Source organism: Acartia tonsa, chromosome 8 (genome assembly GCF_053477335.1).
Source record: "Acartia tonsa isolate MP-2025a chromosome 8, ASM5347733v1, whole genome shotgun sequence".
In the NCBI taxonomy this organism is placed as follows: Eukaryota; Metazoa; Arthropoda; class Copepoda; order Calanoida; family Acartiidae; genus Acartia; species Acartia tonsa.
Window position 1 is genome coordinate 23464169 of NC_137267.1, and position 27167 is coordinate 23491335.

Consider the following 27167-nt stretch of genomic DNA (forward strand, 5'->3'; position numbering starts at 1 on the left):
TTTTGCTCTTTACCTGGATGACCCTGCCAGGTTTGCTGGCATCCTGTGCCCGCCAGGATGGAGATATTCAAAAAATTCCAACTCTCAGTTGTGTGTCATACCCATACTTAAAAAGTCAAGCAGTTTGGGCTCTTTATCTTTCACACACAGAAAATGAGATAGAAAAAACCGGATGGGGGGGGCGTTCAACGCCCCCCCCCCCCCCGACCGTTAATTGTTAAAATGAAGCTTTTCAAGTTTACATAAGTCCAGAGAAGGTTTATGACTATTTAAGGGGTTAGTACCTCCGAAAACCCCAAAATTGAAAGTGTTGGGTGAATTCCCGCCGCCCCTTTCCTAAAGTGCCCCCGGAGGCCTGGAGGTCTATCAAGTTAATCGAATGTGAGAAATAGGACATTAACAAATGACCGTCATTCAAATATATTACTATTAGATATCTAAATATAAAATGATTTTGAAAGAAAACCTCTACAACAAAAACAATTTCACTTGTTCTATCCATTGTAGCCTTATTATAACTAATAAAAATATTTAACTCTAGTATGGACAAGTGTAGAAATATAATTGTTTTTGTTATGTCATAATATTAATTGACACGTGTACTTCAAACTTAAAATTCCAAATTGCTTATTCTTCACAATATAAATCATTTTGGGATTAAGTACAGGTTTTGAATCAGATGTGTTGTCAAGTAGTTTTATTTCATTTATAACAAAGGAAGGAGTAGGTTGAGCTAAAAGCTCGTAAAGGTTGTGAGTTTTAAGTTAAAAACAGTAGTAGAACGATAAAAATTAATCTTTAAAATTTGTCTATAGTTCTTTTCAATAAGAAATACACATATTTAGTAAATATTATTGTTCTACTACTATTTTGAAGCTTTAAAATTCACACCTGTAAGGATTTTTAGCTCAACCTACTTCCCTTTTTTTTGCCAGTCAAAACTATAATTCCTAGTTCAATTGAAAGTTCAAAAAAATATATAAATATAAGTTACATTTACATAGGTAGGTATTTAATATTTTTTATTAGTTAAAATAATACTCTTATTAATCATCTACTTTATAGCTACGTCCGTGTCTCTAGTTATGTATGTTGGCATTCTTGTTTTGATTTTGGATTATTAGTATTAGCTAAACTAACCTGATTACTCCAGGGAGGGGTTGTACCATTGGTGTATGGGGGTGGTCCTGGCGGATACAGCCCTCCAGGTTCAGATACCAACACCATCCCGTTGTCGTTGATGACATAGTGGCCGGGAGGTCCCAGAGGGATGGGGTGGTCGTGCAGGTTGCACACCCAGTGCAACATGGCACCTTGGATTGGTGGCACCTGAACAAAAAAGTTTTAAAGATCAATTCGGCGATAGGGAACTAGAAAGAATCTTTGTCTAATAAGTAGGTAAATCTTATAATTTTAATTTCCATAATAATGTACACCTGGTTAGATTAAAACAGCACAGAAAGAGGATAATTATTTAGAAGAACTTCCATGCCATATTTAGAGTTTTTTAATCAACATTAAGTTTGTTGGATGAAAAATTAAAATATTTTTCTTTTCCAGCATGGCTAATCGCTAATCCAGCGGTTAATGATCGGTTTCGAAGCCATACTGAAAAATCAAATAAAGCATCGTATTGCAGATAATTTTCCAAAAATATTTAAATAAAAACTTATGAGATTAAAAACTGGCTTTAATCTCATAAGCTAATTAGGACAGAATATACACATAAATATTGAAGGGGGGGTGGAGGAGGTTGATTATTCATTAACTATTACCTGACTATTATGTGGCATTTGAATGGGGTCTCCAGGTTTCACGTGAAAATGCAGAGTAGGCGGAGCCGCCGAATGGGGCGGTACGGGGGGAGGTTGTTGGGTTTGTGGAGGCGGTGCACCACCCGTCTGGGGAGTGCTTCCACCCCCACCTCGTCCAGAATCACCATTCAGACACTGCGGCGGGGGAATAGGTGGTGGTGGTACAGCGGGAACGCCCCCCGTAACATCCTGAGGGGGCGGACCACCGCCATTCATGGGGGTAATCACCAAGGGGTAGCAGGGCTCGTACTGAAAGGTTGGGGGTGTGGTGAAGTGAGTTGTACCACCCGGGGATTCCCAACCCATGTGGGGAATCACAGGAGGCCTGGTCGCTCCATCTGAAATATTGATCTCTATAATAATCTGCACGAAAAATGTACAACATCAAATTAGATATCCATATTTCCTTTTTTGGTATGTAAAAAAGCCTTAACAATGAAGAGAGTGCAATTTGATGAAAAAATATTTGTTTTTCTTTCATTAGAATCTAATTGACTTAAAGACTGTAATTTACTTTGTTTTTTAATGCTGTAAAACTTGTTTTTATAAATTCTTTCATCTTAGCATTTTTTTATGGATACTGTAACTTACATTTTTAAACTATCTACAGTATTAAAAAACGTTAAGGGAATTTAAGGTTGTTATCTTTTACAGTTGTGGTTTCATTGTATCAACACTGGATCTACTATTTATACCGAGCGGGAAGCCTAGCCCTTTAAGAATAACTCCTCACATCTAACTGTTGGATATTTTGTTATACAGTAGAGATGCATAATACCGCATATATTCACAAATATGCTTATGCATAGGAATGAGATACTCACTTGTATAGCCCGCACTACCACTACTTGATGTTGAGGCAGGTGAATGTTGTTGGGGAGGGGCGGTTCCAACTGTTGTGGTCAAATAGTCTTGGGTACCTAGTAAGATAGATAATTAGATAAATCGTTACAACGAAGAACGAGATGCAATTAACGCCACCAACGGAATAATGATATTTTGTATGTGTGTGTGTAGACATTGTTTCTTAGTGTTTGGAAACAGGTAGTCATGGATATTTCGTAAAGGATATTTTGGTTGTATAAAACATACAAAAAAAACACATTTTTTTACCTGGGGGAGTTGACAGGTATTCCTGGGAGCCAGGGGGTGTGGTCAGATATTCCTGGGACCCCGGAGGTGTGGTTAGGTAATCCTGAGACCCGGGGGCGGTCAGGTAGTCCTGGGACCCCGTCATTGTCTCGGGGTCCCCGCTCCCCACTACAAAAAAAAAATGATTTATGTACATCTAAATTAACGCAAATATATTAACAAATAATTAATTCATAATAACTAACAGAAAGACAAAACAAAAATATAACAGGTATCAGAAATAAAGGTAAAATTTTAATTTTCTTAATACCAATACAAAAACTTGTATACAATGGTTCTTTTGATTAATTCTAAGCCTTTTGGATCTAAAGCTGTTCTACGGACAGAGAGAGACACTACGTAGTTATAGAGTAGCTGTGCAACTAAACTAGCAAGACTTACCGAAAGGGACAGGAGAACTAATAGTACACAGTTTTAATCCGTATTAAACAACAACCTGAAAACAAAAAGAAATATTATAACAACAATACATTTCTCTTAACGTCTCCGCCAGTCAAAATAATTTCTTGGTTCTGTTAAAATTAGGGATATTAGGGGTACAAGACAATTGGTGAAAAATTGATGTACACAACATACCCAATGATTGTAAACAAGTAACCAATTCAGTAGATTGAAATTATTGGTTAGACTCTGAGTTTGAGCCAACTAATCCAAATTTTTAAAAAAGGTACCCAAGGTTTTATGCAAACAACTTTTTGTACTAGTATAATGTACAGTCCATGTTCAAGACATCAATTTATAAGATAGTAGTATTTGAATATTGCAGTGCCAAAATCAACATATCTAATCCAAAGGATTTGGGACCATAAAATATCTTTTAGCCACTAAAGTCTTCATAATTAATAACCCTTCTCCATACCTAACTTATAAAACACTAATATTTTTTTTATCAAACACACTACCTAATCAAAACTATATTTTTACCACTCTTACAAGATTTTAGAGTCCTCTGAATGTTAAAACTTTTAAAAGTACGTTACAACGATACATTTACTGACAACTTGTATTCAAACAGTGTAACACAAAACACTTGACACGCGGATAATAAATGCTTAAATTTATATAGATTATAATTGATATAAATACATTAATATATCATTTGTAGAGCCAGACAATTTTCAGACATTATTAAGTGATTAAAAAAACATATGCTAATGATTAAAACTTTCATCAGAGAGTTCCTTTTGCCTATTGACTTCTGAGATGCATAGGTATAAAGGAATAATTCCAAAAAGGGTTTTTAGTGGACTTAGTCTTTTGGAATTGTTAAAGAGTAGGTATGCTGTCGAGCAAGATTACTTTAGGTCTTATTTTAGTAAAAATTGAAACTTAACTAAAATGATTGATGGCACAAATCACAAGAGATATATTTCTGATTTTTACACCACAAATAGAGTAGACATTCAGACGAAGTCAGAATAATACATCATTATTATTTTGTTTTTAGATTATGGTATTAACACCATAGGATAACAAAAATGAATATCTATAGGTATGTATTATGTAAGACTTAACTTCGTGTAACTATCCCCTTATCTAAATAATTCTAAAAATGTTAACAGGGCCCCATATGATGAGAATACATAATTTAAACAATACAATCCTTTTACTCTAAAAATGATGAGATATCAGGTTACAATATCATGTTCATTTTTTTAAAGCAAAACTTGTCTACATTTGATTTAAAGTTTCACCATACAACCATAATGGATATTTTAGCTCGTAAATTTAGGCAGGTTAGAGCTGCTCTTTACATGATGATTCCAAGGATAACTAGGTATAATTTGAAAATTACAATCCTCTCTATAATGTCATAAGTATTATAAAATCAAAATTCAAACACAAATATGTATTTTAGATTAAGCATTCTAGCTGTAGTTGTTGTAATTTTTTTATTATCAATTTGTCCTATTTTATGAATTGGCATATTTCGCTTTTATGGATGTTTTTATTCCAGTTTACTTTATTACACGGTGAATATATGTGGATTTATACAATTTGCAAATTATATGATAACATTTGCATTATGACACAAAACAGGATATTTTTAACTAAAGCAAAGGCAATCTTGAGAAATATTAAAGAAAATGAAGAAGGGCAGGTAATTCCATAGGTAAAGATAATTGGATTAAAGTAATACTAGCATTATGATTTTTTCTTCTTCATGTAATAAGGGGTATTTTATAACTTTAAATTCTTATTAATAATAGTGTGGCACTAGAAGAACTTATGATAATAATTAAACCCTTGATATCTGGGAATCATGTTAATATAATGGATATCATTCAAATTGATTATCTAGTCCTATCAAAGGTTATCCAATAAATGGAAACTTCAATGCATACCAATTAAATGTATTTCTGAATAACATAATAGGAAAGTAATCTTTTATAGGATAAGATTTTTAAACATTGATGTATTCTTTTGAAGGATGGCACATTACATACCCCCATAATAGAACTAACCACTTATTAATTCGTTTAGATCATGTGAAGGAGAGGAATTCACCTATTTCTAACCCCTGCGGGGAGGGGCTCTAAACCTGCGGGGAAATCACCTAACCTAACTTAACCTAAACCAACCTTTTAAAAGCTATCTACTGTGAAAAACCCGCACCTTTGAGACCGATTGTTTCATTACTGTCAATCATTCTTTCTAGGTAATTTTTAAATGGTTAAATTAAAGACAGATGGCAGTTTATAGGGCAAAATTATGGCCAGCAAGATTAATAATATATGTAAATACTAGCGGCTACGCCCCTAGAGGCCTCTAGTGGCACTTTAAATGTTTTTGTTTGATAAAGTTTCTACTATAATTTTTTACGTACGATACCTCTTCATTTGACGTTGAAGTCTCCTAAACGTTTTTTTAAATTTCGATTTTTTTGTCATTTCTCTTGGGAGGGTGGTGGTACCCTCCCCCAAAATAGTTATAAACCTTCCCGGGACTTATGAGAAGCTACCCTGTTAAGGAGAACCCGATCGGTTCAGCGGTTAGCGAGATCCTTCGGTACACACAGACAGACAGACACACAGACAGACAAACATCCTGTTACTTTAGTATAAGGATGTAGAGATCCAGTAAAACTCAGAGTTTTGTAAAATTAGCAATTTCTCAATGATTTTTGTTTGAAAATCAACTATCATTCCTACTTATATAATAAATATCTCTCTTTAATTAAAAACATAAATGTTTAGCATCATTAAGGGTGTCTAGACAAAATTTATACATTTTCAGCCTGTTTTCATCATTTAAACTGTTGTGAAATTAATTTTAAATAATTGATTAGTCAGTAAAATCGTTTTTTAATAAACTAGCTAATATGTCCTTCGTTTGCATAAAAATTTAAATAATATTTTAACTATTAACAGAATTTCTAAATTCACTTAGACATGGAATTTTTAATTAAGTAATGAAATAGAAAAGTAAACTATAATACTTTAACCATACAAAGCCTTTAATTTATATTTTCAATCACTTAAAACTTAATTTAACACGAAAACAATATCACCATATGTCAACAATACACTGGATATAAACACAAAACTGGCCTAAAACCTGAGGCCTACGATCCGGAGACCAAAGGCCATTGGCTTTAGGCCCATGGCAATTCACCTTTAATAGGTTCTGTTAAAGCTAGCAGCTTTAAATCCTGATATTTTTACAGGTGCTTGACATAGGACCAAGGTTCATTTTAGTTCAAGGGGAAAGTTTTGTCTGGTTTATGCCTGAAGCAAAGTGGCCAAAAGTTTTCATACTTTTTTCCCCCATATATTTATTCCCTTTTTAGAATATCTATAAATATGAAATAAAAAATCAATTCTAAAAATGGTACTCTTGCTTACAGTATTTCAAAAAGTAATTAACAACCCAAAAACATTTGTTTTCAATATTTTCAAATAATAGGGAAAATATTCCAAAAGTTGGCCATTTCAATTGTGGTGCCGTGTCTTGTAATCTACAAAAGGGGTGGATGGGGAGGGAGGAGATATGAGGAGAAATTCTATAGAAACAAGAGAGAACTAGGAAGAGAGGGAGGGAGAGACAAAAGGAGAAAGAGGGAAAGTGACAAGTGATTGTTATGTAAAAAGAGGAAGGTTATCCATCCCCCTACACTTGTTCCATACGTGGATATTTTTCAGGGAAGCACACCAAAAAATACTAAAAATGTCCTAAAATTGTTATTTTTTATCATTCTTATTTAAGAACCAGAATGAATTTTATAATAAACTTTTGAAAATATATATTTACCCCTTAACAATTGTGAAATTATCTTGTTTTAAGGCGCATGCGTCAAAGTGATAATATACGCATGCGCATTTCAGTAAAAATATTGTATATAAACAACTTTATATTTTGGAAGATTTTTTATTCTCTAAGAAATAAATTTTGCCTTTGTTTTACACTTTTTTCACATAATAAGAATTTTTTAGAAAGACAAATGACATTTTATTGCATTGATAGACTGATACAACCTACTTTTTTAAATAAAAAAAATCTCTTATAAGTAAAGTTGTAAACCTCATATTTTGATTTGTTTTCTTAAGGTCGGTTCGAGAAACACCGTGTGAGTAAGCTGTGATCACGCATGAATTTAGTCACCCCTATCTCACCCCTGATTTCAATTTCGTAGGTGTGATGGAAATTGCTCACACGTAGCCGTTCTATAAACATACGTGTGGTGTGACTGCTAGGTGTGAAACAACAACATACGGGTGACAAGATTTTAGCTGTCAACAACAATGTGTACACCGGTAACAACAACACTTTTGTATCAACTTCTGCTCAACTTTAGAAGTCAAACTTACAATAAGCCATAGAATTCATTTTATAAATCCGCGTAAAATTTTTAATTTATGAATGTCGTCTTCCAAAAACAAAAAATATTATCAATCGTTAGCAGACTAGCACGGAAACAACACGCATTTTCAGCTCGTCATTTTCTTAAGTTTTAAAATTGTAAAGCAAGTTGTTGATTGTTTTTTAATTACCAGATTAACTCTAATGTTTAATTATAATTAAATACCTACTGTTTTTATTTCTAATATTATTTGTGAAAAATAAATTTTATAATTTGGAGGTTTAAACAATATTTTTATTTCAGACTGAATGAAGTTCATTTGTTGACAGATTGTTTCTCTCGTGGAATTTGGGGACAGAACTATGAAAGCTAATGTTTACACGGTTGGGAAGCAAACATCAAATCATACAAATTGCATCATACTTATACAGGTATTTTATCACATTTTTCTAAAATCTAAACCCATTTTACTTTCATTTTTAGATGTAATTTTTTTATTTAAATATTAAGTAAAATAATTCAGTTCTTAATTTAACCTTCCAGATACTCTGACCTCAGTTCGCCCTTCATTGTAAATTAGGAGAATTATGATGTACTTATGCCATTATAAAAAATAATTTATTATAAAAACCTTCCTTGGATATCACAATCTTAATAAATAAATTTCTTAATATAATAGGATAATAATGTTTTTTTTATAAATTGTTACAATAGGTATTATGTATTTTAAGTACCTATGTAAACACCTGATCTACTTGACAATATTTTAATTTTAAAGTTAATCTTTTTGTTAAGGAGTTTGGATGTCAGAGGAGGAGGACAGGATTGTTAATTCCCATCCCCAGTTAACGAGATTTCCAAGAATTATTCTGTTAATAAGCCACCTTGACAACCTTTAATGTAGTGGCTACACTTAAAAACAAAAATAATACCATATTTGTTCACTTACATTCTATATTATTTTCATAAATGTTTTAATTGTTGTGCTTAAATTAATAAAATTAAGTCTGAAATTTTCATTACTTTTATTATTGGTTAATCTTAATGATAATTCAACATCAATCGTGTTTTTAAAAGCTTAGTTTCTGTACCAACTACCTATAGTGTTTGAAAGTATATGCCTAAATTGATTATTAGAAAGATAACCGTACGGACTGACAAACATAAAATTAATAAATTTAAAGTATTCAAGGTACTATTGTGCTGAAGCGTGTTGATGGATTTGATTCTTTACCTAAACCGCGTTATAAGATATTAATAGGTTTATCTACTGCTGCAATCAATTGGTTAGTTGCCTGTAAATGATAAGTAGAATAAAAAAAAGGATCAATTTTTATTTTAAATTTCGTCTGTTAAGGTTGGACACCTGTCATTTTACATTTTTTTCTCCAGATATAAAATACTAGCGGCTGCCAGGGAGGGAGGGGACATTGGGCTGTTAATCACACTAGTCCCCAAGGTCTTACAATAGCATTTTCTTATTCGTTGGCTTACAAATTTGGGGACTTTTTGATTTTAATGAAGTATTATAAAGTTGTGTGTCCTAACGTTTCAACCACTAATTGTAATCTACAGAAGTGGTAATTTTGTGTATCATCAATGGGGATTTACATCAATTTATTGGCCATTGCCTTATCTCTTTAGATCCCTGAGCAGCCGCACACAAAATAACGTTTTCTTATTCGTTGGCTCAACAACTTTGGGGACTTTAATTGGTTGTATTATGAAGTTGTGTGTCCAAACGTTTCAACCACTAATTAGATCTACAGAATGGGTAATTTTGTGCATTATCAATCGGGATTTACATCAATTTATTGGCCATTGCCTAATCTCTTTAGATCCCTGAGCGTCAGCACACAAAGTATTTAGTAACGTTTTCTATTCGTTGGCTTAACAACTTTGGGGACTTCAATTGATTTTAATTGGTTGAATTATGAAGATGTACGTGTCTAAACGTTTCACCCAATAATCTTAATCTACAGAAGGGGTAATTTTGTGTATCATGAATGGGGATTTACATCAATTTAATTAACCTTTTCTTATCCATTTAGATCCCTCAGCGGCTGCACACAAAGCATTTATTATGGTATGGCCTAAAACCATGTGCAAATAAGTTGTAAGATTTGCCTGTTAATTTTCCCTTCAATTGTAATTACATTGTATGCTGAGAGAGATGGGGACAATGGTCTGTTTATTACACCAGTCCCCAAAGTTTTATAATAATGTTTTCTTATTCGTTGGATTTACACTTATGGGACTCTTGCTAATTTTTTAATATCTTTTTTTATTAAATTGAGTGTTCAAACGTTTCAACCACTAATTTTAATATACAGAAGGGATAATTTTATGCATAATCATAGGGGGTATACATAAATTTATTAACCATTGTCTTATCCCTTAATATCCCTGCATTGCACGTCTTGCTATGACGTCTGTAGGTATGATGCAGTTTGATACAAATATAATATATAAAAATAAAACAAATGCAGATTATTTTTTTATATTTTTTTTATTTTTAATACACACATAAGATATTATAAATACTTAAAGGAACCAAATATGACTTAATATATCCGAAACCGATTTTTTCTTTGATAAAACTGTTATGGGTTGTAATAAAAATGTTCACTTTTTGGCAGGTTTTACTGCAATAGCTTTCACCATCATTTGCAATTATAATTTGTAAAGCATTATGCACTATATATTTTTAGGATTTATCTAATCTCGGTTTTAGCTTTTTTTAACTTGATAATTAGAGTTTGTAAATCTCCATTTATAATCCACAATGTTGTCTTCTTCATTATATTGATTATTCACCTTCTTACTGCAAATTATCTGAAATATTTTATAAAATCATAATTTGGTTGAACATTTAAATAAAAACAGAAAAAAATGATAAATCAAATATTCGTCCTTTGTGTATATGTTCGCTTCGTCTCGTCTGTTTGTTTATTTACGTTTCTTCTGTTTATTTTTTTTGTAATGGTCTGCTAGATATGAGAGGAAAGCCCTACTTATGCGCAATGCCGCGTTTTTATTGAGAATTTCCATGCTGGACCTGTGATTAAGCTGTTTTCAGCTGCGACAGCATAGTGTGATGAAAATCTTCTCACACGAAAACGTGTGAATTCAAAATAGGGGTGATTGAAGTCATAGGTGTGACTTGAAGGTGTGATTGCGTATGGTGTGAGTTGACTAAAGAACGACACGTGTGATCGTCACACCTACGCCACCTGTGATTAAGCTGTCGAAGGTGTGACAAATTGGTTTACAGAACTGAGCTTTAATTTCCATAGATGTCTCTCTTTGATGACATATAACATCATAGACAAAATATTCTATATATCAGAAATATAATTTTAAATCCATGTCTTTATATTTAAAAAATGTAAAAGATGTTTTGCAACGTTTAATAATGAAGTATTTCACAAACAATATCAAAACATTTTCATACTAAAAAATTGTTCAAGTTGTGTTAATTTATGCCAAATTACCAGCTTGAAGAAAAACAACGAAAAATATTGAAATTCCTAAATCTAAAAAGGGACATCTATAAATGTGACCCTAAAACGCCCTTATAACTTTTGTAATATATTCTTGTTTACGTAATGAAAAGAAAGCCACAAAGTTCCGGGAATTAGCAGACGAAAATATGAGTCTGCTTCCTACATTTTTGTGACGTTGTTATTATTTTGATATAAATTCAGCTGATTTTATTTAATATTTTTATGTTAAAAAACCAGTGATTAAGGAAGTTAAGCTAATTTTGCTCAATAATATACGTATATTGATTACAGAAGATCTATAAAGTAAGTTAAAAACAATAAATTTTGAGTAAATATATGAATGAAAGAAAAGCAGAATAATTTCATTAACATACACTTTTCAAGGGTGCTTATTTGGTTATGCTGTCTTAACATGGATAAAATATTCAAAAAAGTTAAGCTTACCATTGTAAACTAGCCATTAAATTATCTTACCCTAATTTACATAATTTTGTTGTCTAAAAAAATTACTAACAAATCTATTTCTATTTTCGAGTATATCAACCATACAATAAAGTTTTATTTGAATGACTAAACAGATTAAAACTTTAATGTCCCTCATGTTTGTCGTTTTGATTCGAAGCATTTTCAAAATGAGAATAGTCTTGTTTAAAACTGTTTTATTCTAAATTATCGCACATAAAAATATTTTAAATCTAAAGAGGCATTTAAATTGCTCACATCGTAGCTATAATACTTCCAAGCAGTGGCGTGCGGCGGTATGGGGGTTTAGGAGGATGACAACAACCCATTTAAATTGAAATTAGGAATGCATGCCCTCTCCATTTTTCAATTTTTAATTGTTTTTAGTAAAACCTGTGATTTTTTTTGTCGTTTCTTTACTTATTATATAATAAAGAATAATAATAATAATTTTTCAACCAATTATGGCCGGTTAAACTCCCTGACACTGTGCACGCTAATTGTTGAAAGTAATCAAAAGTTCATAAAAAAAATATAATAATTAATAGAGAATGAATCAGTTTCGGTTCAGACTGCTTCATGGCACAAGACGTTAAAATTGGATTAATTTTTGTTCAATCAAATGGTTAGGTAAGGTTTGTTGTAATTTTGACAAATTGAGTGAATAATTTGCTAAATCTTTAGCCTATAGCATTTAGGAGCTCTGTAGGGATGGATCAGAAATATAGCTCAAAATCTACCCGTGACGTCAATTTTATAATTAAAATAGCCTTAAACCATTTCGGGACCAAATTTAAAGCTTTCCTAAAACAAAGAACTCAGTATGTATAGTAGTTCGCGAGACCTTAAGGGTCAAATTAAAAAGCTTACTTCAAATATATTATAGATTTGTTTTGAAGATGAAACATTTTGCATCAAAACTAGCGGAACATTATGTTGACCAAACGCGACACGTTGTTCTGTGAAAAGTGTGCACCCACTTCTGCATTTTACTACGTACATACAAGCGGCCGCGCATTTAGGAGCTATTTATACGAACGAGTAAGGAAAGTAGTAAAATAGCCTAAAACCAAAATTAGACATAAAGATTAAATAGCTTTAAATCATCCAGGGTTCTACATGAAGATCTCATAAGATGTAGAACTCAATCGGTTCAGTAGTTATCGTAATCTTAAGAACTAAAAAACACTACTACTTTATATAATAGGACTAGCGACTTCGCCCCTCCCCTAGAAATATTCCCTGATGAGTAGAATCCAATCGGTTAAGCGGTTACCGAGATCTTAAGGGACAGACGGAGGGACATACATCAATTTACTTTGTATTATAGATTATCGTAAAAAAGACTCAATAGCATTTAAGAGGGGTAATTTATGACAATAGTGAAGCAAATGGGGGGAGTATTTTGTGCTAATGTAATATTTTTTTTAATGGATGCGTTGAAATGAATGAACAATGTCCTCTCCTTGTTTCATAAATTCATGAATTAAGGGAAGTGTATATACACTATGAGGTTCCACGCCAAACGTCGGAGTGGAAAAACATCGGAGTGGACAAACCCAGGAGTCCCAAACGTCGGAGTGGGACAAACGTCGGAGTGGACAAACGCAGGATTTTTGGGACAAACGTCGGAGTGGACAAACACAGGATTCCCAAAAGTCTTTTTTTCAATTTTCAATTTTTTTATACAAAATTTTTATGTGATATAATCATCCGATTGTTCCGATTTTTTTAGTACTGATTCCTATTACAATAAGGTACAATATTATAAGCGAGGCATCTCTATAATCACTTCCTAAAAATGTCAGTATGTATTCTGTATTTAAGAAGTTTTGAAACAAATTTACGTACAATTTTGTCAACAATACAGAAAGCAATACAGATCATGCATTATTCTTTTGTTTATTTCCTTCTTATTTTATTCATAAACTAGCTGTCTTTTTAGATATTAAGTATAATAATGGACAACCTCAATTTATTTTTCTAAAAGAAAGCTTTTACCTATTTAATATGTATTATGATGATTTCTCGTTAAATGTATATACTCAACTATCCAATCTTATTTTAGCTGCAAAAGACAAATCACTCAAATTAAGCAAAGAAGACTGTATTTCAAATTGGAATAAAAACAACCTGCATGCCCATACAATTCTCCTAACCCAATTTTCCTTCAAACTGTTACAAAATGCAGGGCAAGAAACTAATTTTATCTCTGATTTTCTTGAGTTTTTAATAACACAGTGATTCCTGTTTTTTCTGATTAATTTCCAGCTACTAAGCTATGTTGATGTAAATAAAAGTCTCGTACTATAATATGTAATTCTGTATGTATATGTCTTTTCTTTATGAAATACATATCTTTAAAACAAAAACATATTCAGTTTTGACACTCTACAAAAGTTAATATTCGTCTGTCATACCGTTTCAGAGCTTCGCTTTTATGGATGTTGTCATCCATATTTTTCATTCATATAACTATCACTTTATCCCTCCGAATATTGCACAAATATACATTTGTTCAGTTATTTTGCGACCATGATTTGCAAACATGAAAAACAAGGATGAAAAAATAATGTATTTTGAAGTTCATCAAATTAGATTATCAGAAAAATGAACATTCAAGAATTTAGAGTGACAACAGTAATTTTATTACTAATAGAAGCAGAAGAATAGGTAAGATTTAAAGAGTTATAAAAAAAATAATTTTGATTGGTTTTAAAATGCTTAGAATTTTGCATGCTTTTAATGAAAACACTTTTGTCCCAAACAGTATTAAAGGGAGGCTACAATTATTGCATTAAGCTTTATCTGCCTAAGAATCAACAGTTTTAAATGTACCTTTATTGATCATAAAGTTGCTACATTTTCAAGGCTTTTCCTTGTTAAAGGGATCTTCATGCAAGATCTAAAATCTTTATTATTGATTCTTACATTTATATACACGGTGTTTCAGAAAAAACTGCGTTTTCCGTTTTTCTGACACAACCAGAAGGAATACAGAAAAAACGATTATATGTCCTTATTCTCTATAAAAAATTACATCAAATTTATAACAGGTGTTTTTCATTATCTCTAAAAATACCGCCTCTATGATAGGTACATAGTTTCCAAAAATGCTTTATGTGAAAAATGTTGTGCAAGAAAAATTAAAATAACTCTTCTATTATGTATAAAAAAAATCGTAGAATTTCAATATTAATTTAAAAAAAGGTATAAGAAAAGTACCTTAATGAGTTTTAAAGGTGAAATGCTTTTTAGCTCCTCACAAAAGCATTTTTAAGAAACTGCAATTTGTCATTTTTTCACATTTCTTGATTGTGATGCATTTGCAGTAAAAGAATCTTCTTTAATAACGTAGGTTATAGTAAAAAGAAAAAACTCCTTTTTATTTGACAAAAAAATCTCTAAAGACAAAAAAGTTATTGAAGTTTGAATTTTTTTTATTAAAGCATTTAATTACAAATTATGGATAAATTATGAGTTTATATCTTAACCTGTCAATCAAATTAAAGGATTATAGGAATAAATGAGGGGTGGGGATTTACGAATATGAGCAATTTTTAAGGTCATATTTCTTAAGTATACAAAAAGAAAAACTGAATATTTGTTTTCAGTGAGGGAATTTTAAATGAAATTTTTAGTGTAATTGGTAGAAAATTGTATTGGCCGTATTAAGATGTTGTTTTCAAGTGAATAAATTTTTGAAAACCAACCTTAAGGCACAAAATTCTACCAGAAAAAAGCATCATACGTATCTTTTGAAATATTTATGCTTTAAAATGCGCCGTTATTTTCAGAGATATTAAAAAACACCTGTGACAATTTCGATGCATATTTTTATAGAGAATATTGATATATAATCATTTTTTTGTACTTCTAATGGTTGTTTCCCAAATTTGGAAAACGCAGTTTTTTTTGAAACGCCCTGTATATTTCCAATGAGAATTATTTTATAATTAAGGACAGGCAAACAGTAAATAACGAAAAGCATAGCTTTAATAAAGAGGGGTAGGAGATAATTATGGAAAGGATAAGGAAAAGGGATTATGGTTGGTTATACCATAACATTCACATAACTGCCCATATATGAACAATATGGTGTCGTGTGTAATCACTGCCGCATTAAAACCAATTTAGTAGAACAAAAAAATCCAAAATAGCCAGTGATTTACATGTTCAAGATTGTTTAAAATGCCAAACTCCTAAAGATACTACATTGCCATTTTATATTTAGCCTTTTTTTTATATACTTATGTTTTTGGTGATAGAAAATATTCTGAAACTACTATGTCATTTTCTACACTATTCTCTGATTTTGGCAGTTGATGTCTGTGGGGAAATGATGGCTAACTTTACAGATAAGATTGAATAAAATGAGTGAGATTAGTTGAACATCGACCATAACATTTATTTGAACAATTTGGTCAAAACATAAATTAAGTGATCAACCAAAGAAGGCGAATATTGGATAGGGTCAAATTTTGCACAATGGTCTAAAAAGAGCAAAAAGGTGTAATATTTTTTGCACTTTTTTGTAAGTTGAAACTGTAATTTTAACAACTATTTACTTATTTTCATTATAACATTTTTATATTTCATTTTATTATTGCTTTTTTTATTTGGAGGGAGAGGGGGGGGGGGGATCGGTAAATAATTTAGAATACAATTAAAAGATAAATGTATTAAGTAAGAAAGTAAATAGTTTATTAATTCCGGTGAATTTATCAGGATTTTATGTAAAGTATTTTCAAAAAATATCCATTACCAAAAACAGAATAAAAAACTACATCAATTTAACATAAACAAGGATGGCAACATTCATTAGTAGTAAAGGAAAGAATCAAAAATTAAATTTATTGAAGCATTATTGACAGTTAAACGTATTTGTCGACATGCATAATATTAACGACAATGGATATATTATTACTTGGATGTCACAACAGATTCCCCCCTTCCATCCTGTTTACCCTTCTACTGGTTAAATGAACTGACCAATAAATGAGTTCCATGTAAGCAAGCAAAATTGATGACAATTTTTATCTTTTCACAATAACCAGGTATATTCTACAATTACATACAGTATAAAGTCATATACCTAATGAATTAGCAGCCAGGGAAATATTCACAAAAAATTACATAATTATAATCAATATGAAAGCTATAAAAGTTGAAAGTTATGTATTCTCTGAAGCCTTATGGACAGACATACAGTGAGTTTAAAGGAGCTTCGCTACCAAAAACAGGAAAATAAGTCGATTTGTAAAATGCAGAATTCAAATAACTTAATTTCAACACATTTTAATTTTTTGATGTTCCCATCCCCCATATGACAGTTGAAATTATAAATCATTTAACAATATACAAAGCAACAAGTAGTCATGGATTTAAGGATAAGTAAAAATAAAATAGGAATAGGTATGTATCAGTTTTGTACTTTTCTTTTTTTAAAGCTTCTATCTTTTATCCTGTTCGTACTTTTATTAATTGGGTGGACAAAGGGAGAAATAAAACATCAATTTTGATTTACAATGTTTGTATGCTTAAATGATAAATATATCATTGCATTTTTTCTCCCCCAATAAGCTTGAAAATGAGCCAAAACAAGAAAAGTTGTGTCAGTTCTTACCCCCAAACGACAAAATAATAAAATTTCTCGATTTTTTTTACCCAGTCTTATGATTACTTTATCCCTGTTATATTTTGTATTGGGTAGAGGGAGGGAGAAGTTAACATAAATATTTATATCAAATGTTTAGAGATATCATAAATCAGATTTAGGCCAGGGAAAGGGGTAAATATTCAGAAGAATAAATATTAGAATATAGCAGACAAAGAATTATTTTCTTATTATTGTTTCTATAGTGATAATTGATCAAACATATTTAAATGAACAGTCAACCTCTAAAAGAGATTTTGTTAGTCATTTTTATCTACTAAATATATTTTAAATCTACCTATGAAACGAAAAAAGGAATCGCTTGACTTTTTACTAATATTTCTAAAAGTTCGCTACAACACCTTAATTTTCTTAACCTTACTTCAACCTAACCTGAATCGAATTTTTAAAGTTGAATTATATGTTCCATTAAAATTTTTTTGAAACAACTTATCCCTTTCTATACTAAGACTGTGTGGCTATGTGTATCTTTAAAGGAGACTTTTCAAGGGATTTGGCAATTTAACTTCACCCGAAAGTGAATCATATTTGAATATTTGTAATACCAAAATATACATTTCTCAACTTAACTACTACAAACCCCATTAAAATAGCTACTTAATTGCTATGCTTGAATATTTATTTAAAGTAAAGGCTAGGTGGATCCCGCAGGGGCTAAAAAGGCATTTATAAAAAGGTACAATTAAGAGAAAAATGGGAGGGAGGGGGATTATATGATCCACTTTCTGCTAAAAGGTTATATACTGAGGGATTTTCCTAGAAATGAGATGTTCCCATACTTTTATAACTTAATGCCATTAACCTTTACATACTGTTAGACATGCAGTCTGTTTTATAAATGAAAAAATCGTTTTAAATAACTTCATATACCTTAATATAAAATAGTTAGCATGCCTTAATTTTTATAGTTATAGATATTTAGGAGGGGTTTACCCTTACTTTTTCTTGGAGAGTAGACACTTTGAGTACCTATAGGGTAGATGTAACTTAAAAAAATATAAAATGTTATAATTCAAAATAACTTTTAAGGGATAAGACAATGTCAGATACATTAAGTAATATCACGCCCCCCCCCCCCCCAAAAAAAAAGTAATGCTTATATCTTTAAATTGAAGGTTGAAGCTCATTTATAAACATGGTTATCCTTTCATAAAAGTTAGCTTTTAAAGTAGAAAAAAGTTTAATAGGCAGGGATATAAAGGGATAGGACAATGGTTGAAAAATTGATGTGCATCCCCAATAATGATACACAAAATTACACCTTTGCAGATGACAAATAATTGGCTGACTCGTTTGGACACACAACTTATTAAAATTAATTAAAATCCTCAAAGTTGTTTAGCCAACGAAAAAGAAAACGTTATTATAGAATTTTGGGGACTAGTGTTCTAAACAGCTTATTGTCCCCTCTCTCTCTGACAGAATAGTCCTTGTATTTTTCTTGTGTTTTATTGTGATCAATATTTTTGCACTCTAAAGGTATGCGTTCACTTTGCATAAAAATCACGATAACAAATAAATGTGATTAAAGCTTCCATTATTAGGGAAATCTTAATAAGTTCGTGCTTAGGGATATCTTAATGGTCAAACAGAATAAATGCACACTATGAATAAGAGGATTGTTGTCATTTTGTGAATATGAAACACTACGGAAGTAAAAGCACAGCTATCTTTAGCAGACTTAAAATGGGCTTGGAGGAATTCTTCGGTGAACTATTTAGATTGCCAATGTCCTGTTTATATGGATCAGCAAAATTTTTAGGATAGCAAATTTTGAATGATGTTAAACATGTCAAGAACATATTTTGTCAAACTAGAATAACAAAATTAAATTAAAGTAAAAAACAAATAGCCCATAAACCACTTCAAAACCCCTACAATTTAATTTACCTTAATTGAATAAGAAAATTAGGCGGATTAAATATTTTAAAGGGCTATTTTGAACCTTTTTTAAAAACTAAAGACCAGCAGTTTAGAGATCTTAATAAACTAATGAAGTAAAAAATAAAACATCTTAATACTATTGTCCATATTGTCCAACTTTATTTTATTAAAATTCAATTCGCAGTTTTGTTGCGATCATCTTAAATGCCAATTTTTTGCGTAGTTCAATAAAATCAAGATCAGCGGTTTTTTAAAGAATAGTAGCGCATCTACTTTATGATTAAGGTGTGTCCGACTGTCTCTCACTCTGTTACAGAAAAAGAGTTGTGATGTAATCCAAAATCTCTATCTAAGCACACTTTTTGTCTCTTTACTGGATTTACTGGACTAGTTTAAATGTTAATTTGCCTTTTTTATTTTTTATTACTGTATTACAATTTACTATTTAATCTAAAGTATTCTTTGTAAATAATATTACATCATTTGCTAATAATGTAAACCTTTATAAATTAAACTGCATAGATTTAAAATAAAAAAGGAAAATATATTTTTTTTCTCTCATTTTCAAGGGAGCTATTTTTGTCCTGGGAAGGTTTTAAGATATTTTACCAGTTAAAAATCTACTTATGATAAAAGTTTTAATTTCTCGGTACATTATGAAAAATAGTTGGCGCAGCCACCAGTACATACCTAAAATAATTAACAGATATTAGGCTAATTTAAATGTGCATTTTTAACTTTATCTGAACAACGCCCTAATCTAAACTTAATGAACTTTAATGTAGTTTAATTTAACTGTTTACTGTTAGTTGTCATTATGAATAAGAATTAAGCTCATTTTGATTTTATTTAAATCTCATAAGTATAATTCATTTCTAAGCTTTTATAGGTTAATCATAGGTAATTATTTTCAGAAAGAGGAGGGCATTTTTCACAATTTAATGTTTTGAGAAAACTATAGAAAGGGAGGAGACATCGGAGTGTAAATTAAACTAATACCTGAAGTTGAAAAAAATTCTCATCTTAGCTGGCTTAAAAACTTTGTTAGTCATTAGTGGGGGTGGGGTGTGTAGTGTGAACTGTGTCTGTGGCTGAATTTATCATAAATTGTCTAATCCTTTTTGTCCCTGGATGTATATTTATTTTGAAGCAAAAATAAATATGATAAACATTTCCCCTTCAATTTAAATGAATAAAATAAATTAATTTTATTTCTAAGCATATGGTACTTTTTGTTTATAACAGGGATAGTTATGTTCATAGCAATAATATTAGGGTTGGCAATCAGGATCCGGAATCCGGATCCGAAATCCGGAATCCGCTCAATTTTTGGCCAATTTTGGAATCCGAATCCGGAATCCGTTTTTTAATAGCGGATTCCGGATTCTTATTTGTTAGGCTAAAATTAGCGTCTTGAGTTTTTTCTTTCAACTCCTCCTCTTTGAAGGCAAAGATTTTCATCATTATATATAATATCTTTTAAAATCTGGTTCGATTCTCGGAAGTGAATTATAGAGAACACCAAGAACATTGATTTTTAGGACATATGTAGCACTTAATTTTTTATAAATCCTTTTAAAATATTGCTAGAATCCGGAATCCGAATCCGGAATCCACCAAAAATAAGAATCAAGGAATCCGCCACTTTTTTTGACGGATTCTTTAAGAATCCTGAATCCGAATCCGGCCCAAAAATTCGACAGATTGCCATCACTAAATAATATGCAACAAAAATTGTAGTGAAAAATAACAGAAAGTCAAAATGGGGAAAAAATTAGAAAAACATATCTTTTATGTATATCAAGTATTAAGGTCTTGTTTTGTTTGAACTTAAAACATTCAAAAACTACTGAACTAATTGAGTTCTCCTCTTTATGGAAGCTTCACATAAGTCCTTGGATCGTTTTAGACCATTATAGTTTTAGATTTAGGCCCTGGGGTAGTTTTAAACTTTTTTCTTCCTTCTTCTTACTTAACTCTTTATAAACAGAGCCCTTACATGCTAGGGGCGCAGCTGTTAGTATATCATAAAAATCTTAAAGGGACAATACTTTTACAATTATTGAAGAAATTTCATGCAATTTATGTATTTGCATTTTTGAAATCCTTATATCAATAAGAATTGATGTTGGTGAAGCCCAAGTCATAGAATGGCTGTGCTACAAAAAAAACTGAAGAAAGAAAGGGAGTTAGTATAAATAAAAGTTGTGAAATATATATAATATATGATTCTTATCTGTCTTATTTTGTTTTTGAAAAAGACTAAATATTTTAGAGTAATCAAAATTATTTTTTAAAGATACATGTATTAGAGCTTCTTTAAATTAGAGTTTCTCAACTCAATTTTGGTTAGGTTCAATTGAAATTAGTTATTATTTAGATATTTTTTTTATCTGTTACTTAGGTTTAAAAATATGATGGGATTAAGTTCATATAAGTGTATATTTATCATACTAATGTTAAAGCACAAAAAAAGACATTTGATGACATTATTGTATTGAACAAAAACAGCATGGTATAAGTTATTTTTCTGCTTATAATCTTTACCTTCAAATAAAATATTTTTTATTACCGTTGCAATTTTATATTCTCTTAGCATTTACACATGTCATTATCATGTACTTCTATTAACTTTTATTATTTGTTTATTTTGTACACAATTGTATTGTTGCTTCAGACAACAATAACAAAGGAGATGAGATTATTAATTAAATTAGAAACATCAAATAAAATGGAAATAAACCTCAATTAAGAAATTTTATGAAGCAAATCTTTGGTTGTTTGAGTGTGTTTGTGATTGTGGGTTTACAGGATGGCCAACAAAATATGCAAAATATTTTAAAAGTTTTAGTAGGTATTATAAAGTTAAAGCAACTATTTTTATTTTTAAGACTTTTTCAAATGTAATCATTTTATCTTTCGAACATACTGCATATCATAATCAGAAAAATATGCATAGCTAATGTTTTTCAGCTTTTACCAACAACGAAATTAATTCGAAAAAATCATGAAACCCATACGTGATTTTCAGCTGTCGTTGGCGACCTTTCCATCTGCCACCAAAATATTATTTTAGATTTATTTCGCTTGTCGGCTATACCTTATTCCTGAATGTTTTAAATTGTTGCCATTTTGACTGTCTTATTTGTCTATTGAACTAATTTTTTAACTTTTTAAAAGGTGTCTATCTCTTTATTCTGTCATTCCAGACAAATTTCGAATATCTGTAACAAAAAAAATATTCAACAAAATGGATTTATTTTTAATCTGTAGTAATAAACTTTTTTTCATTTGCCTATACATGTAGCAGTGAGATCAATAATAGACTGCATAAAATTTGAGTAAAAATGTTGTAAACACCCTGTGTGTTTATAATAATACACAGCATGCATAGCTCATAGAACCACATTAGAAATGATATGCATATGAGATAGGAAAGAGTCCTTTGAAGACTATAGATATCTCTGAATTGCACTTAGTATCCGGCTATATAGTGGCCATCATAGTGCCATACAGTAGTGGCTAACTCACGCTTTTCTCAAATGCAATCAAGATATTTAGTGTAATTTTAACTCACAAGATCTTAAGAAGTGATTACACACAGGGATAAGACAATTGCCGATTAATTGATGTACACCTCTTATGATAATATATAAAATTATGACTTCTCTAGATTACAATTAGTGGTTGAAACGTTTGTACATCAACTTAATGAACCAACCAATCAAAAATTAATTAAAGTTCCCAAAGTTGTTAAGCCAACGAATAAGGAAATCCTATTATAAAACTTTGGGGACTGGTGTAATAAACTGCTCTTTGTCCCCTCTCTCTCTGAGTGATCACACAAAAAAATTCTTTAGTTTTAAACAAATTGGCAACTTTATAAAATTAACAAATAATTTTGATTATCTAAAATAATTCTTTTTCAAAGTTTTTTTTTATTGAATTATTCATTATTTAATTTATGAATAAATGTCTTGATTGTATTGAAAGACAGTGTGGTCTATATGTGATTTTATCAATACTATATACTCTGTAATGGCCGTCATACACAAGTATCAAAGGCAAATATTTTTTTAAGGGTTGAGAAAAAAAGTGTTAGGTTAAATTTATATTGAGAAAAAAATAGGAGGTAGAATAGGGCTATCTAAGAAAAATAATTCTGTACAAAAAATGTTTGTTTTTTTAATTTAGAAAGTTTAGCATTATCTGTTAATACTAATGGTAATAATAGGTTTTTCTATTTATCTTTTAAAAGTTAATAATTCTAAATATTTTATCTGAAACATTTACTACAAAATAAATAATGAGAAAAATTATCTCTCATAAAGTTTGAAAATATTTTGGGAAAGTTTAGACAAACCAATCTTGATTCAGCATAACCCCATAGATTTTACGCAGATAAATGACAGATTGAGTTGATAAACTTTAACTGTCGTGGGATCCACATGACAAAAAAATGATTAAACTGAAAAAGGTTGGTTTTAAGTTAGATTGGACAATCGAAGCATAAGAAAATGTTTGCTTCAATGATTTTATTACAGTAGTGTGCATTCATTTCCGCTCATTATCAAATCAAAAACACAACTACCAAAATAACCAGGGAGGGAGGGACATTGGGCTGTTTATCACACTAGTCCCCAAAGTTTTATTATAACCTTTTTTATTCGTTTGGCTTTTGGACATTTAACAAATTTTCATTGGTTGGTTCATTAAGATTAGTGTAAATAGTTTTAATCTACAGAAGGGGTTATTTTGTGTAGGTATCCTCATTGGGGAAGTACAACAATTTATGGGGCCATTATCTTATCCCGTTAGATCACTGTAAAATACCCTAAAATCAATAATGTAACACTATGGGGATGAGATTTGCGGAAATGAATACACACCTTATTTATTGCGTAAAGAGATGGGTATGGATTAGTCTGCTAGTGAATTCAGACAAATCAGGGATGAATGGGTAGTACATTATTCTCCCTTAAATTTAAGATGTAAAAAATTCTGTATATATTTGTGTGTTAAGGGGAGATAATGTATGATTATTAGTTAATCTATAAACTTTTCTACCCCCCAATGTTAACAAGCTACCTAATGCAGAATTTTACACATTGGATTTCAATACATTAAATTTTCCCCATAAGCTTTATTTTGATAAAAGGTTCTAAAAAGGTTTAAGAAGTTGGAATATCTTCATTGAATCATCCCAGTAAAAAAAAAACAATTTAAATTATCTATTACTTTATTCCTGCGTATTTTATTATCGTTTAGATTAAGGAATTTTAATATGATGGTAAATTTTTTACTTTTTAAAGTCCAAGCTCTAGCAATGTCAGGGATCGAAAGGGATAGGTCAATGGCCGAAAAATCTATGATACACAAAATTACCCCTTCTGTAGATTACAATTGGTGGTTCAAACGTTTGGACACTCAACTTAATGAATCAACCAATCAAAATATAATAAAAGTTTTCAAAGTTGTTCATATAACTAATAAGAAAACATTATTATAAAACTTTGTGGACTAGTATAATAAACAGTCCAATGTCCCCTCCCTCCCTGAACATTATACTTAATTTTTTTGTATTAATTTTTGTGTACTACTATGGTATAGGTTAATTTGTCCCTTTTAACATAGAAAATAACAAGGATGACAACATCCATAAAAGCGAAGCACTGAAACGGTAGGACAAACGGACATTAACACTTGTATAGTGTCAGAACTGAATAATCAGAATATAAAATGTAAGAGTCGAAGCAAAATTGTAAGTAAATTTAGTTTGTTGATATGAATCATAGGGGTTTTTACATTTTGTTTGTGAATTACCATTTTTAAGGATTTAGTTTGTTGATATGAATCATATGGGTTTTTACATTTTTTTGTGAATTACCATTTTAAAGGATTAAAAAGATTACAAAAAAAAAAAATAATTTCTGTGAGTTACCATTTTTAAGGATCTTTTGTCGTTGTTGTTTTTCCTGTTTTAGTAGATTCTAAAAGATTATGGCTGTCTGAAATATAAGATAAGAAATATGATTACTATTTTCGCTTTGTTTATTGACAGATGGTTACCAAATAATAATTTAGATTCGGTTTTCTTTACAGAAAAGCATTGTAAAGAGTTTTTGTAGTGGGAGGGGGGGGGGGGGGGGGGGAGTGGGTAAGTCAACCCTCACATGAGAAATGGCCATGAAAAAAAATCATCTCTTATGAATCATAGGGGTTTTTACAAAATCAATTCTGTGAATTACCATTAAGGACTAAAAAGATCACAAAAAAAATAATTTCTGTGAGTTACCATTTTTAAGGACCTTTTGTCGTTGTTGTTTTTTCTGTTTTAGTAGATTCGAAAAGATTATGGCTGTCTGAAATATAAGATAAGAAATATGATTACTATTTTCATTTTGTTTATTGACAGATGTTTACCAAATAATTTCGATTCAGTTTTCTTTACAGAAAAGCAATGTAGAGGTCAACCCTCACATGAGAAATCGCCATAAAAAAATCACCCCTTAAAAATTTATTCTTTAATTTGTTAGCTATCCCCCCCCCCTCCTCTTTCCAAGGCGCCCTTGAAGCATCTAGAGACGGAACCGCTAATAATAGATAAAGGGGGAGGGGGGGAAGTTTTGACACATTTGCGTAAACCTGGCACCCTGGCTTTATCTTTGGACTGAGAGGGTAGGTTATTAGGGATAAAATCATTCTTATATGATGAATTTCACGAAGTTTTAAGATTTTTTGGATAGGCCTCCAGGTTCCGGAGCTCCAGGCCTCCAGGTGGTCTCTGGACAGGTAAAAAAATAAAAAAATTCTTATTTGGACAGTTAGAGGTAAGTTTATAAAACAACATAACCTTCTTTTAATATATTAATTACATATTTGAAGAAAAAATTACAATCGGCCTCCAGGTTCAGGTGCTGGAGGCCTCCAGGTGGCCTCTGGACAGGTAAAAAATCTAAATTTCTTATTAAATCAGTTAGAGGTAAGTTTATAAAACAACATAACCTTCTTTTAATATATTATTTACATATTTGAAGAAAAAATTACAATCGGCCTCCAGGTTCAGGTGCTGGAGGCCTCCAGGTGGCCTCTGGACAGGTAAAAAATCAAAATTTCTTATTTATACAGTTAGAGGTAAGTTTATAAAACAACATAACCTTCTTTTAATATATCATTTAAATATTTGAAGAAAAAATTAGGATCGGCCTCCAGGTTCAGGTGCTGGAGGCCTCCAGGTGGCCTCTGGACAGGTAAAAAATCTAAATTTACTTATTTGAACAGTTAGAGGTAAGTTTATAAAACAACATAACCTTCTTTTAATATATCATTTAAATATTTGAAGAAAAAATTTCAATTGGCCTCCAGGTTCAGGTGCTGGAGGCCTCCAGGTGGCGTCTGGACAGGTAAAAAATAAAAATTTCTTATTTGAACAGTTAGAGGTAAGTTTATAAAACAACATAACCTTCTTTTAATATATTATTTAAATATTTCAAGAAAAATTACAATTGGCCTCCAGGTTCAGGTGCTGGAGGCCTCCAGGTGGCCTCTGGACAGGTAAAAAATCAAAATTTCTTATTTGAACAGTTAGAGGTAAGTTTATAAAACAACATAACCTTCTTTTAATATATTATTTAAATATTTCAAGAAAAAATTACAATTGGCCTCCAGGTTCAGGTGCTGAAGGCCTCCAGGTGGCCTCTGGACAGGTAAAAAAATTAAAATTTCTAATTTGAACAGTTAGAGGTAAGTTTATAAAACAACATAACCTTCTTTTAATATATTATTTAAATATTTTAAGAAAAAATTACAATCGGCCTCCAGTTTCAGGTGCTGGAGGCCTCCAGGTGGCCTCTGGACAGGTAAAAAATCAA

General features: G+C 30.9%; 1 protein-coding gene and 1 long non-coding RNA gene across 12 annotated transcripts in view; one reads left to right on the forward strand and one right to left on the reverse strand.

Annotated features, from left to right (window-relative positions):
- LOC145326276 (fibronectin type-III domain-containing protein 3A-like) overlaps nt 1–27167 on the reverse strand; it is an 83322-nt gene that overhangs the window by 46594 nt on the left and 9561 nt on the right. For 10 of the 11 annotated variants that reach the window (XR_013881817.1, XR_013881815.1, XR_013881818.1 and 7 more), the window contains exons 1-6: nt 6582–6719; nt 3348–3402; nt 2928–3074; nt 2639–2734; nt 1776–2152; nt 1141–1329 (exon numbers count right to left, since the gene is read on the reverse strand). Coding sequence is in view for 2 of the 11 variants with exons in the window: in XM_080169490.1 (XP_080025616.1) it covers nt 1141–1329; nt 1776–2152; nt 2639–2734; nt 2928–3051 (786 nt within the window). In the remaining 9 variants the exon portion in view is untranslated. Of the gene's footprint in view, nt 1–1140; nt 1330–1775; nt 2153–2638; nt 2735–2927; nt 3075–3347; nt 3403–6581; nt 6720–27167 lie in introns of those variants that run through there. The other variant, XM_080169491.1, reaches the window with a different exon arrangement.
- LOC145326279 (uncharacterized) lies at nt 8069–8780 on the forward strand. Its single transcript, XR_013881819.1, has 2 exons — nt 8069–8198; nt 8563–8780. It is a non-coding gene; the product is annotated as an uncharacterized LOC145326279 (long non-coding RNA).